The 13,468-nt window shown below is 46.6% G+C and overlaps 1 protein-coding gene across 1 annotated transcript in view; it reads right to left on the reverse strand.

Moving 5' to 3' along the window:
- SNX30 (sorting nexin family member 30) overlaps positions 1-5,975 on the reverse strand; it is a 51,657-nt gene extending 45,682 nt beyond the window's left edge. The window contains exon 1 of the mRNA XM_087742475.1: positions 5,695-5,975. Coding sequence (XP_087598601.1) covers positions 5,695-5,856 — 162 coding nt within the window. The 5' untranslated portion in view covers positions 5,857-5,975. The remainder of the gene's footprint in view (positions 1-5,694) is intronic.
- Positions 5,976-13,468: the final 7,493 nt, after the last annotated feature.

Here is a 13,468-nt window from a genome sequence, read left to right on the forward strand (position 1 = left end):
AGATGGTTGTGCTGCCATTCAGAGGGACCTCAACAGGCTGGAGAAATGGGCTGACAGGTACCTCATGAGATTCAACATGAGGAAATGCCAAGTCCTGCACCTGGCAGGAATAACCCCATGTAGTAGTATGTGCTGGGGGCTGACTGGTGGAAAAACAGCTTGGCAGAAGAAAAAACAATCAAACAAACAAACAAACAAAAACCCCGAAACACACCCACAAAAACAAAACAAAACAAAACAACACAACAAGCCACCACATGCAACAGATCTTGGTGGAAAAGTTGACCTTGAGCCAACAATATGCCTCATGACAAAGAAGGCCAACAGCCTGGAGAGGAGAATGCTCAGGGGATCTTACCAATATGGATAAATACCTAATGGGAGGGTGTACAGAAGGTGGTGACAGACTCTTTTCAGTGGATCCAACAACACAACAAAAGACAATAGGCACAAATGGAAATATTGGAAGTTTCAGTTAAACATGAGAAAGAAATTTTACTTTGATGGTGACTGGATGCAGGAACAGGTTGCCCAGAGAGAGACGCAAAAAACCACTTCACAGCACCCTGCGCAGCCTGCTCTAGCTCACGCTGCTCTGAGCCGAGGGGTTGGACTAGAAGATATCCAGAGATGCCTTCCAGCCTCAGCTTCTCTGTGATTGTCAGTTTTGTGTTCCCGTAGATTGGAACCGAGATCAACTCATCCATGCTGACATTGTTTCACAAGTTCACCAGCTTCAGTTCCTGATTTTCTGTAGTCCTCAGTCTCTCCCAATATTGAGAATCTACCTCCAGCTTGCTTTAAGAACAATACATGGTGCTGGTCTAACAGTTCTCATTTAGTCAGAGGTTTGTAGAAGCTTGGGCAGATCTATTTTAAGCTTTCAGATTATACCGCAAACTGGTTTCATCTGTGGGTGGATGAAGTTAAGAGCAATAATTAAACTAGCAACCAAGGAGGCTGGAAGTAGGGCTCCAGACTCCCAGTATATTTTTTGTTGGAGAGCTGCCAGGCTGCCTTCCAGAATATGAGTGCTAAGTAACAGCACTCCAGCAAACACACCAAGTATTTATACTTGATCAGGTGCTAATACAGCCTAAGGGTTCACCAGGGTGGTACCTTGGAAGCCGATGAGCAAGGGGTCACATACCAGCAATCATTTTCAGGTAGTAACCAGAAGTGTGCAGGAGCACTTTTAATGTCCATCTGCATGAATTAGCAAATTCAAGCTATGCATTCATTGCAAGCCTGGTATTCCACATCAGCTCTGCTTGATATACTACCTGTAAAATAGCCTTGAAGCTCACTTCAGCTGTCTAGTGTTAACAGAGCCAAATACAAGGCACGAGCATCTTCAAAGAAGAAAAGCTGAAGAGGTTATAGGTACAAGTATTGGCCACAAGTACAGCACCAGGTAGTCAGAGATGTCTGAAAGAGGACAAGGAGTCTGAGTCCTAGGACAGGCAGGCCATTTAAAGCTTTTGGAGTGACAGGCAAGAAACCAGTATTGGGAGCCAGGACGCTATCGGATAGCTGCCAGTCTCAAGGCAGACCACAGCAAGAGCAGCCAACATCACCGTGTTGGGAAGATACTCTCACGACACAAGTCTAGAGGGACTACAAGGACCACAGCTGGAGGACAGCAGGAGTAAGCCATACAGAACACTTTCTAACGTGCACAGCCTGGCACTTCCAACACTCAGCGGCATGCTATTAAATCTGGACAGCCTCAGTGGGGCTGCATCATGAGTCTTCTCATACTCCTACAACCATTTGTGTACAATCACACAGCAGAATACCATCTACTTCTCACCTCTGCTCCAAACTCAGTAACCCATTAATAATGCCTTTTCTCCTCAGTGTCAAAGCGTTTGTCATAGCGCACAGAGCAGATTTGCTATCAAAAGTGACAAACTAGTGAACTGCAGTCAAGTAGTCGCACGCAAGCAGAGCTTCCTTTTTTTTTTTTTTAAAAAAGAAAAAAAGGAGAGAAATCTACACTGACACTTCCCCATTTGTCTTACCTTCCTCTGCAGAGGATCTACTCTGAAAAGCAGATCTCAATTAGCTTGCGTGCCTTCCAAAAGCTCCGTAAGAGAGCAAGAACTCAGTTTTACAGCTAACTCTGCAATGGACCCTGGCATGTATCCTGAGGGATTGTTTCCTCCTGCAGGTTTCCCTCTTACCTGACATAAAAAAAAAAAAAAGGGGGTGGTGGTGTCAGTAGTGCTTCAGTTCAGCTTTAGCTGTCTCCTTATTTGGGAGCTAGGAAGGGTAAAGGGAAAATAAGCTCAAAAAAGCTGATGGTGGTCAGGCATCAGGACAAGCAATGTTTTATGCAATTAGACTTGAGGGGAACAGAAAGATCTCTATAGAAAGATCTGGCCAATACAGAAATGCTTCACAGACAAGAATTTACAACTCAAGTGTTCCATGTTTGCTGCAGAATCACTGTGAAAGCCAAGTACTTAGCCAGAAACGTCCATTTCGTTTAAGAGGTTAGATGCTGCTCAGCAATCAAGGTTTCCTGGCTCCTAAAACAGCTCTCTCCTACAAGTCAGGACGAAGACACTATTTCAGACAATAAAAGCTCTGCAGCCCTCCTCACAAGATTCAGAAAACTTGAGACTAGTCTACTTGGAGGGCCTCAGAACCACAGAAGCCACAGAAAACAGCACAGGTTTTCCTTCCCCTTCCCATGACCTACTGCTCTAGTAGCATTAGCCAGTGTTCTTAAGCAGCAGCCAAAGGTTTATGAGACTTCGAAGTTAGACAGGATCTAAGCTACTAGATTATTCCCATGTTTGAATCAAAAATCAACAGGAGACACACAGGCAGTGTTCCTGTCCTCCAGGTTCCTCTGACTCGGGATAAAGTAGTTTTCTTACTCAGTGGCTCCAAAAAAGCACGGAAAGCATGCTGTAAAGAATGCAAAGCAGCCATTGCAGAGGTTCAACCACTTCAGGGTGCACATCTGTGGCACGGGAAATTGAAGTGCTGCTTTGTGGGCAACCTCCCTTACTTCTGCACTTTCTCCCCTCAGAGGATTTGTCTTAGGTCCTTTTATCTTGCAGCAGCTTTTAGGAAGTATTTGCTCAGAGCGGGTAAGAAGAACCCAGAAAAAGGAAGTTCTCCAGTTCATGGTGATGGGTCAGCCATTGCCACTACTCCTCTGCCAGAAAGATGTCCAACGACAGGTTATGGACAGTGGTCCTTAGAGAAGCTTACTGACTCAGAGCCACTTTGAAGCAGGAGACTTCAACCAAAACTTCTCCTGCAGTGCCAATCTCCACCAAACTCTCCAGAAAGGCCCTTGTAAAGGTCAAGAGAGCAGACAAGCACAACTCCTATTCAAGAATCAATAAAGAACAGCTTCAGAGCTTTAAGCCTGAGTCAGACGTGAATACTGACCTCCCTCTGTTACCCAACTATTGGAGCTATCCACACATTGTTAGCTGATCAGTGAGCCAGCCTTTCAAGAGATTAATGGCCCACCACCAGAGATTAAGACCAAGAGACATACTAACCACCTAAAATGCAGTTTTACCTATTTACCTCCACTTACAATACTCACTCTCTAGACTACTCAATACACAGTGCAAGCAGTTGAAGTTTACTATTGCCTTAAAGTTAGGAACACCTGTTTGTTTGCCAAAGTTTTTCCTCAGGTGGGAAAGAAGTTAACTCATTATTTTCTTGCCAGTGCGTCAGGTATTAAGCGGAAGAAGGGACATCCCTCACACAGCAGAGCTGTTGGACTCCTTCCATCAGAAGCATCAGATGTTTGGCTTTTTCTGCTAACTCAGCTAGAAGGAAAAAAAAGATTGCTGCTCTCTTCCTACTGGAAATCCTTTTATTCTGCAAGGCTCATTACCCTAGTGCCATTTCCAGGTCAACCACAGAACTGCTCTTGAGTCTAAAAATCACTTACCTCAGCCCCTTTTTGCCCTCCCCTTTACAGCACTTTTGTGCTGCCAAGTGCCCAGAACAGGACAGTACTACCTGCAGGTACTAGAAGATGGACTTCATGTGTGTTGCTGGGTGGAAAAACTGGGCAAGAACCTTCCTACTGAGGAGAAGTTAGCTGACCACAGCCTGAGGCTAGAGAGGTATTTCTGTTCCTAGGTTATCAGGGATGCTGATACACTTCTCAGACACCTCAAAGCATAAAGCGGAGAGGATCTTACTTGAGCTCCAAAAACAAAAAAGCTCTTTAATTCAGCTGAGGAAAGAAGTTACAGGGTGTGGGCTACTCCTCAGAACAGAGCTTCTCACCAGCTACAGAGCAGTGTGGATGGACAGTGCTAACAGAGTGAGTACAGCACCACCGCTGCACTCCTGAGCTGCGAGAAGACCCACGGAGACAGCTGCCAACTCCTATTGCTACAGGCTGGTCAGACAGCAACCTAGTTATATGAGTAAATCCAATCTATCATAAACAAAACACTCCACAACTCCTACTCCTACCTTACTCACACACATCACACACTTCTCTCAGAGAGCCATCAACTCTTTGACAAGTTTCTTAGATGACGGCATATGTTCCCAGAGGGAAGGTAAGTCTGGCTTCTCACTTGAGCAGCAGTGCGCAAATGTTCAAGGAGAGGCCTCCTTACACGGGCAGGAACAAGCGCTGAAACCGCACAGCACAGTTACAGGGCAGCAGAAGGTGACACATGGAAGAGGCCAAGCTGCCTTGACTCATTCCCCTAGAGCACAGGAGTGTATCGGACCAGACACTGCTGGCAGCCCCAAGGCTTTTGGAGGCTCCCAGATCCGTCCTGCCCAGAAGCAGCTCCATGCTGCCTTAGGATAACAGCCATAGAAAGCCACCAGCAGCTCTGTAACACTTTGTACACACACCAGCTGGTCACAACTGCTTATTATAAAGTTTCAAACCAATCTCACCCCTTGCAACCCCTGTTCCCAGGAAATCTGGCCTTCACACGTTTCAGGAAGTCTGCCCAGAGAGATACTAAGTCCTTACAAGAGCAGTTAACGTTACCAGCAGTGCTGTGCTGCCACTACTGCTTTCACGTTTGGGAATTATCGCATCCAAGGCCCACACACAGGCAAGGCACTTTACGAAGCCCGCTAGTGTCCTGTGGACACATGCCAGAGCTAGGGAAGGGAAAGCAGACACGGATACCCCTGCAACAGCATCCCTGCCCAGTTACACTGCTGTGAAGAAGCGAGCCGGAGCTCAGCTCTGGAGAGGACCATCACAGGCAAGTTGACGGCCAGCTCGGCGGTAAGGAAACAACGGCAGCTCCAAGCCTTCCCCGTCAGGGCTCCAGGAAGGAGGCGGCGAGGGAGTTGCAGCAATTCCTGAAGCGTTCAGACCCATCTGTAGAGGGTACGAGCCACAGGAAGACACAAGCAGTGAAACCTTGCCTCTCGCACCCGCTCCGGTGAGGGTGGGAGCACCGGTGTCCCAGCCGGTCCCTCGGACGGAGAGACACCATGCCTGCAGCCCCCACACCGGGTGCCTTCTCCCTCCCGGGCAGCCCCGGGCTCTCGCAATGGATGTCAGCAGCGCCCAGGGCTTCATTTCCCCGCGGGGAGCCTGGGATGCAGCCGGGGAAGGGGATGGGGCGGGGAAACGCACACACAGCCCTTCTCCCTCCTCTCCACGCTCCCCTTCAAAAGCAGAGACCCCCCAACCGCCGCGCCCCCCCCTTCCCCGGGCCGTACCTTGTCGGCGATGCTGCGGGGCAGGAGCAGGTCGGGGCTGGGGGTGAGCGCCGGCCCCATCTCCTCGCTGCTGGACGTGGCCAGGGGATGCGGCATCTCCCGCAGCGACTTGGGCCCGGAGGACGGGAGAGGCTTCGGGGCGCCCGCCCCGCCGCCCGACATCGCGCCGGGGGCCGGGCTGCCACCGAGGGAAGGAGGGAGCGGAGGCCGCGCCGCCTCGGCGGGGAGCTGGGGGGCCGCGGCCGGAGCCTGCCCGCCGCCACCGCGCTACGAGGAGGAGGAGGAGGAGGAGGAGGAGGAGGAGGAGGAGGAGGAGGAGGAGGAGGAGGAGGAGAGGGCGGCGGCGGAGGAGGAGGAGGAGCGAGAGCAGCGCCCGCCCGCGCCGCCGCCCGCCCCTTCGCCAAGCACCATCCGCGCCACCTGCCTCACCCCGCCCCGGCCCCGGCCCCGGGCGACCAGCGGAAGGCGCGGGGCCGCCCCAGAGCAGCGGCGGCGGCGGCGGCGGGCGGGGCTGCGGCGGGCGCAGGCCCCGGCGGGGCGGGGGGAGGGGGCGGTCGGTGCCAGCCGCCGGGCGGGGCGGGCCGCTCGCCGGGAGGCGGCGGGGCCCCGGGAAGGCCGGCCGTCAGGCGCGGCCCCGACGGTGAGACCCGGCTGCAGCGGCTAAACGCCAGGGAAGCAAAAGAGCTCCTCGGCTTCCGCGGGCTCGGTTCGCGTGTTTGAAGGGAAACTCTGCAAAGCTGCGGGTCTCCGTGCAGGGCGAGAGCCCGCCTCGGTCGCGCTGCGGGCATGAGGGTGGCTAAAATGGCAGCGGGGCTGGGGGGGTGCCTCCTCCAGCCCCGCCGGGGAGAGCGGGCCGAGGGAGGCGGCTGTTCCACAGGCACCGGGTCTTCCCGAGCGCCGGGCGTGCGCGGCGGGGGGGCGGGCAGGGCCCCGGCGAGGCCGGCGAACGGCAGCAGCGGGCGTTCCGCGGCGGTGCTGCGCTTCCTTCACCGCCCTGGAGAGATGACACGTTTTCGTAGAGTAACGCTCCGTACTGAGGCTGCTTGGGATCCACGGCAGAGAATTCTTTTTATATTTGAACAAATAAATTTTAAAGAAGAGGCCCTGAAAAGTTTGACCCCGCGTGGAAAGAATTTTTGTGTTTTTTCAGGCAACCTTAAATTCAGGCTCTCACGATTTGCTAAAATGAGCTGAGGGATTATATCGAGTCCTGTAGAAATGATCCATGCAAATTTGTCTAACAGCATGTATCAATTACAAAAATTCAGTGATCTGTCCACAGTTAACAATGTGAAAAAAGTGTCAATGACTGCTGAATAATTAATAAATGGGAGAAAAATCATACTCTGGTTTAAGATATTCCCTGAGCAGCTACATTTGTCTGATAAATTATTCTTTGCAAATAATTTGCTCAGCACTAATTAGGCGTAACAGAGTAACATGCTACTGGGGAAAGAAATGGATCACTGTGAGACTGTCGTAATTCCTTCCAGCTATATATAGATATATAAAGATACACGTACAGATATGTCACCAACAGGACTCGGATGCTGTAAACGTTTCTGCCTGTGTTTAACTTTTCCCCGGGGGCATACAGCCCGCTGACATCAAACAGGCAGTGCTGCTACCTACAGCTACGCTGGCAAGTTTTACAGGTGTCAACACCAGGTGCCGCGCAGCAGGACGAACACAGGAGTGCAAGGCTGTGGACGTCCATTACAGAAAGAAATGCTATTTATCACAGGAAAAAAAACTATGAAGAAATCAATCCTTACTATAAATAACTACTTAATATTACATAATGCTTGAACTCTGGTAACAATCAAAAGCCCCAACCAAGTCCCAGGCCCCAGTGCAAAAGAGGCTGTGAAATGTGCCTTGTTCATTACACTGAAGAACAACAACCTATTTATCTATTAGGAAAAAGAAACAATACAAATTAGCTAGCATAAATACATACACCCCAGCTTTCTTCTAGACTATCCAAATATTAAGTGGAAACCGTTGTGATAAAGCAGGCGGCAGGTTTGTGTATCTGCCATGCTGCTCAGGAACAAGTTCCCTTCGGTTTTGTGAAAGGCTATATCTCAAAGGCTTACGACTTACCAAGAGCTCTTCCTATCTTTTCCCTTAAGCATCCTCACCCAGCTGTGTTTCCAACTCAAACCCTTCTCCAGAGGAAGCCTGTCAGGCACGCTTACACCAACACTGTCAAAACTTGGAAACCTGGGCACACTCTAGCTCTGTGCAGGTACAAATGACCTACTCATTAAACCTGTTGGCCTGGTGGGCAGCGAGCCAAGCATAAGCCTGCTGCATCCGTGCAGCAAAGACGACGGATGGTACCCAGGCTGCCTGAACAGCAAGCAGCACAGGCAGCAGATCGAGGGCAGGGTTTCTCACTCCACCTGGCACTCGTTAGACCTTGTCGGAAATACTGTGTCCGATTGTGGGACCCTCATATAAGAAAGACACTGACAAACTGGAGAAGGTTCAGAGGAGGGCACTGAGATGGCTGGTGACTGGAGCACTTGCCCTGCAAGCAGAAGCTGCCAGGCCAAGGCTTTTCCAGCCCGGAGCAGGTAACGCTTCAAGGGCACTTAATTGCAGCTCCCAGTACCCCATAGGGAGGGGATGGAAGAGATGGAGCTGGGCTATTCACAGCGGTGCATTGCAGGAGGACAAGAGACAAAGGACATAAATTGAAAGGGGAAATTCCTGATCGATGTCAGGAAGAACTTTGTCCCCCTGAGGACAGCCAAGCAGCAGAGCAGGTTGCAGAGAGAGGTTGTGCAGTCTCCACCGTTGGAGATTTTCAAGACAATCTGGTCTGATCTCACGTCTGACCCTCCTTTAAGCAAGAGATTGGACCAGAGACCTCCCTAGGTCCCTTCCAGCCTGAATGATTCAGTGATTCAGATAATGTTTGTTGCTATGGAAGTCGTATGTCTAGTTTCTGAAGCAATGTGAGGTGACCTCACAATTTTCCTGTATACAAGGATGAAGTTCGAAGCTCCAGTGATTCACTTACTGGTCTAGTTGCCTGTGAATACTGTATATACAGGCAATATAAGCTCTTTGTTTACTAATCACATTTATCTCTGTTACCTGGATGGCTTCTGCTTGGAACTGAAATATGTCATCCTTGGTCTTTTCATCTGACACAAACTACTTAGAAACATTTTCAAATAACTAACTGGATCAGTATATGCAAAATACAGGAATATTTGTACATCTGTGAATACAAGCAAACTGAAGTCTGTCTGGAAAAAGTTCAGAAGACATTAGCAGAAGAACTTCAGAGTTCCTACACCATAGCGTGCTATGAAGTCAAGATGGTTAACTGTTGAGCAGTCTCTTTCCTGTCTTGATGCCTAGGTCACTTCAATATCAATGTTCACTATAAATCATTTCTGATAATAACATGCATTTTGTGCCTGGGTTAGGGTAACAGACAGGGTTAGGGTATCTGTAAATCTCTTACGGACTAAAGACAGATGTCTATCATCCTCTGATTTCAGTGAGTACTAAGCCTGTAAATATCTGTATAGGCAGCAATCTAGGTTTAACAATGGTATACACCTTCAGTAGCAGATGCAAACTATCATACTGAGAACCAGAAGACTTCAAAAATCATAAATCATCTCTCAAAATGTATGAAACTTACTTTAAATTTGACATCTGAAAAACCTGTCCGACTGGCTGGCCTTTTCTTTGCTGTCTTCTCTGCAAGTTGCTATCACAGACTGAGGCGACTTTTTAACTTCCTCTTCAGCCATGAGAGAAACTCATGTTTATTTTTTTTAACATGGAAGATGAGAATCTTATGTACTTGATTTCGAGAGCTGAAACTTCAAAAAGACAGAAGATAAATCATTTTAAGACTTGCACTTGAAAAATTAAGAGTTAGGAGCAAATTCTTGTACCTTGATTAGAACTAGTCACGCATTATCAACAGAGGCCATAAACAACTCCACATCTTCTGTGCATGAAACAAAACAGAAAAGGTACACTATGTAGCTGACTTCTTGTAGGAAATTTTTTCCACACACAAATAGAAAACCTCTAAATGCATCAGCATGTGGATCATCTGGCTCCAGCAGAAGGCACAAGAATGTACAGCCAAAAACTGAGGAAGGAAAGTGTCTATTTTTCGAATAGTAGCAGCACTGAAATAAATAAATGTCTTAATTCTGCTAAGAAATGATGAGTGATTAAAAATATGGTAATGCTCCATTCTCGAGTTCCTACTCCATACCACCAGCTGTGCTGGTATAATTTTATCACTGTAATATTTCCCTTGATATTTTTATTGATAGATTTCTTTTTGTTAAACATTGACCAAGCTAAAACCAATCAGCACATGAAACATGCAATCAGCAGAATAAAATACACAGTGAGAACCAAAATCAGTGACTGGCTGTAGAGAGGCTGTGATTCAATGCCCACCTCTTCACTCAAGTTAACCTGAATAAACTGGCATGGTCTCCTAGCAAAATCCTAGCTATTTATTATCTTTACATCATTTCAGCTGAGAAACAAGATACAACAGAATAGGTATGCGTATAATGCTAACTGGGCAAGAAGACAAATGGTCAATTTGGGGATAAAGAATCTTACCAATTCAAGAGTCACCAGTTTCACGTTTTTTTCTGAAGAAAATAGTTCTGCCTCTGTGTCACGGAAATGAAAGTCATACAGGCTACCTCTTTGGATTGTTACTAGGATAACTAGAGAGAGGAAGGACCTACAGGTTGCCTTCTCATCCGGCCTTTTCAATGATACTCTTGCACTCCATTAAGGCAGTATTAGTTCAGGAAGTACTCATATTACTTCCGCTGTTCAGCTGTATCTTCTCAACCAGAGCTGATATAATTAAGCATCTCTGGCACCAACTGGAGATCCTTCTGTCTATGTTACATCTCCTGTCATTTTTACTAAGGGTGGGACATAAGCTAGCATAACCAAGAACAGGAATTTTGAAGAGATTCTATGCAGTGCTATTGAGTTGCATTACGTACAACATACCTAGAGTTGTTGGTATGGAAGTAGTTTGGTGGTGGATTCTGAGATCCAGGTGCTTTCTCTATTGCCTGTCTAAATCCTCTAAAAAAGAACATTTTCTTATTTAATACAATTCCTAATTTTAAAATAAGTTGACAGATGTTACAGACAGCAGCAAATACACTACATGTCAGCAATACAGTATTAGGTGGCGAAGTGCTTTTCTTCAAAGCAAGGATTGGGGCAACTCCTTAATAACAACAGAAAGTCACCTGTAGGAAAACCTATTTACAAATTTAAAGATAGGTAACACCAGTGGTTTACTGCTGTTCTGATCTGGAGTGCCAGGCCATCCAACAATACCACTCAGGATGTTTTTATAATGGTAGATGGCTTTGTAAGTGCTCCGTTTGAGCCTGAGAAGGACTCTCAGTTGTTTCATAACATTCTTTTTGTAATGCATATTCATCTCCTTGTTCAGATAATGAGACACAAAATGGCAATAGGGTTTACAATGAAGAGCAGGAGGCCAACTTCAGGTTGAATGTATTTACAGGACCAGACATGTAAAACCCACCTGCTTTTCATCAAGTATTCTATTTAAAGCCTAAATTATAGGATTCTTCTCTATAGCACACTCCAGACAGTACAGACAACAAACACTAAGGTAGGCTGGAGGCCACAGCAGCCAGACTGTCAGGCTTGGCTGGTTTGCCAGGTCAATGGCAGTAAAAGCTTTTCTCCCGACTGTTGACAGCCTCTCCTTGGCCACTTCAGCTTTTTCCCCCTGTGCTCTACCTGGAGATGATTAACGTTTGTGTCTGTTTGCACATAAGCACATACAAAACTAGTACAAAACAAGACCATTCTAGCGGGTGTAGAAAAATTAAAATCTTCCTTCCCTATGCTACTACAGCTCATGTCTTGTACTGCAGAGATTGAAGAGAGCAGGCTTTTGACCTGACCCAGTTAAATCTTATGCACGTGCTTGTTGACTCTACAGAGATGGGATCACTTTCAAGTCAACAGCAAAACTCACGCACACATTTAAGCTAATGGGTAAGCTTCTGCTGCATCAGAAGCCTTCAAAGCTGTGAAGTTTGATGGGGAAGCAATAAACAGGATTGTGGGAAGACAGGGAACTTGTGATAAAAAGTGGAAGTCTGTGCTAAACGACCATCAAATGAAAAATCAGAAGTCCAACCACAGAGAAGGACTACAACTATGGATACGGTATCTTGAGGCAACTGGATATAAAAAAGTATTCCAAAGAAAATGTTTAAGGACTCTTCAAAACTTTCTAATTTGTTTGATGGTTTGTTTGGTTGGTTGATTGGTTTTGTGACAAGCACAACAAATATAGAAATAAAAGGAAGTGTTTAGAATGGATCTGTATGAGTAGCATTGCTAGTTGGAAGTAGCAGCACCCTTCTGGACGATCTTGGTTCATGCCAAGGAGACATCCCCCACAGCCCATTTGCACTTAGGGGGGGAAAAAAAAAAAAAGAAAGAAAAAGAGTAAATCACTGTTTTACCTCAGCTCTGTCAACTGCAAGCAGCCTACAGTGAATAGACCTGCCCATGGCAATTCTGAAATACGGCAGTTTATGATTATTCAGTATCACATTCAGTTTAACTCAGATTTTGTTTATTTAATGAGATACAAAGCTCCTTCTACACTGAGATGACAAGAACAGCCAGCCTGACAAACAGCATTTTTTTGGCTCAAGAACCAGCATGGCCAGATTTGTGAGGCATTCTTCAAGAAGAGCCTTTTTTTTAAACTGAAGATTTTTTTCATGAGTCCCAACCTTTCTGCAGCTGGGTTTCCTTGCTGGTGACTCCTCCTCTTTGCCCTGCTACTTCTTCCTTTTCTACCTTCCTTCCTCGATCCCCAGCCAAGGACCATGGTCCACTACTTAATTCTTCTTACCAGCATTAGCTGTGTCAAAGACGAGCTCAGCAGCTAAGCCTTTCCGTCTCAAACTGCAGCTTTTCAGAATGACTGATACATCCTCAGTCCTGGCATGACAATGCAGAGAAATGCACCAGGTAGGATTATTAGCTTGGGCACTGCGCTGCTCTTCACTTGCAATGCTTCTCAGCAGTTAAGGATTACAAGCAAGATATTGAGGTAAAATGGGCTGCAGATCATCCAAGAGAGAATAATTAAAATGAAAAAAAATAGCACATATGATGGTTCTCAAGGCACAATGAGAAATTACAAAAATGAAAAAAAAAACAACCCCAAAACATCAGAAGGAGGGAAGGCGCTCAATCACCTCTTCAGGCAAAGAGAAGAGTTGAAAATAATGCCTGTGTGTGGGAAAGGCAGCAATGTTTGCTTTCCACAGTATTAATTAACACAGCTTTAAAGCAAACAGAAAACTCCCCTAGATTGTCAGATGTTTGCTGGTTGCTCGGGTGCTGGTTTGAGTTTTAATTAACACAGGCAAACACCCAGAGATGAGTTTTACCAGGCAAACAATCTAGGTAACCAAATTCTAAATCTGGTCGTTACAAGCCTCTAGAAATAAATTTGTTCAGCTTTACAATTTTCACACTTAGTGAGGCTTTGAAAAGTAAGTATAAATGCATGGACGAGACAGCATATTTGGTTAGCAGAACATTCCCTATCTCACAGAATTTGTATGCATACTACTAACGCACACCATTTTAAGTCCAATGAATCGATTACTATAGATACTGATAGGATTTTTATACATTCTGTACAGTGTCAAAAATGTAATTTATTTCTACATCATCTAGT

The sequence above is a fragment of the Nipponia nippon genome, unplaced genomic scaffold (genome assembly GCF_047370975.1).
Source record: "Nipponia nippon isolate SJK-2023a ecotype South Korea unplaced genomic scaffold, ASM4737097v1 scaffold_8, whole genome shotgun sequence".
Lineage (NCBI taxonomy): Eukaryota > Metazoa > Chordata > Aves > Pelecaniformes > Threskiornithidae > Nipponia > Nipponia nippon.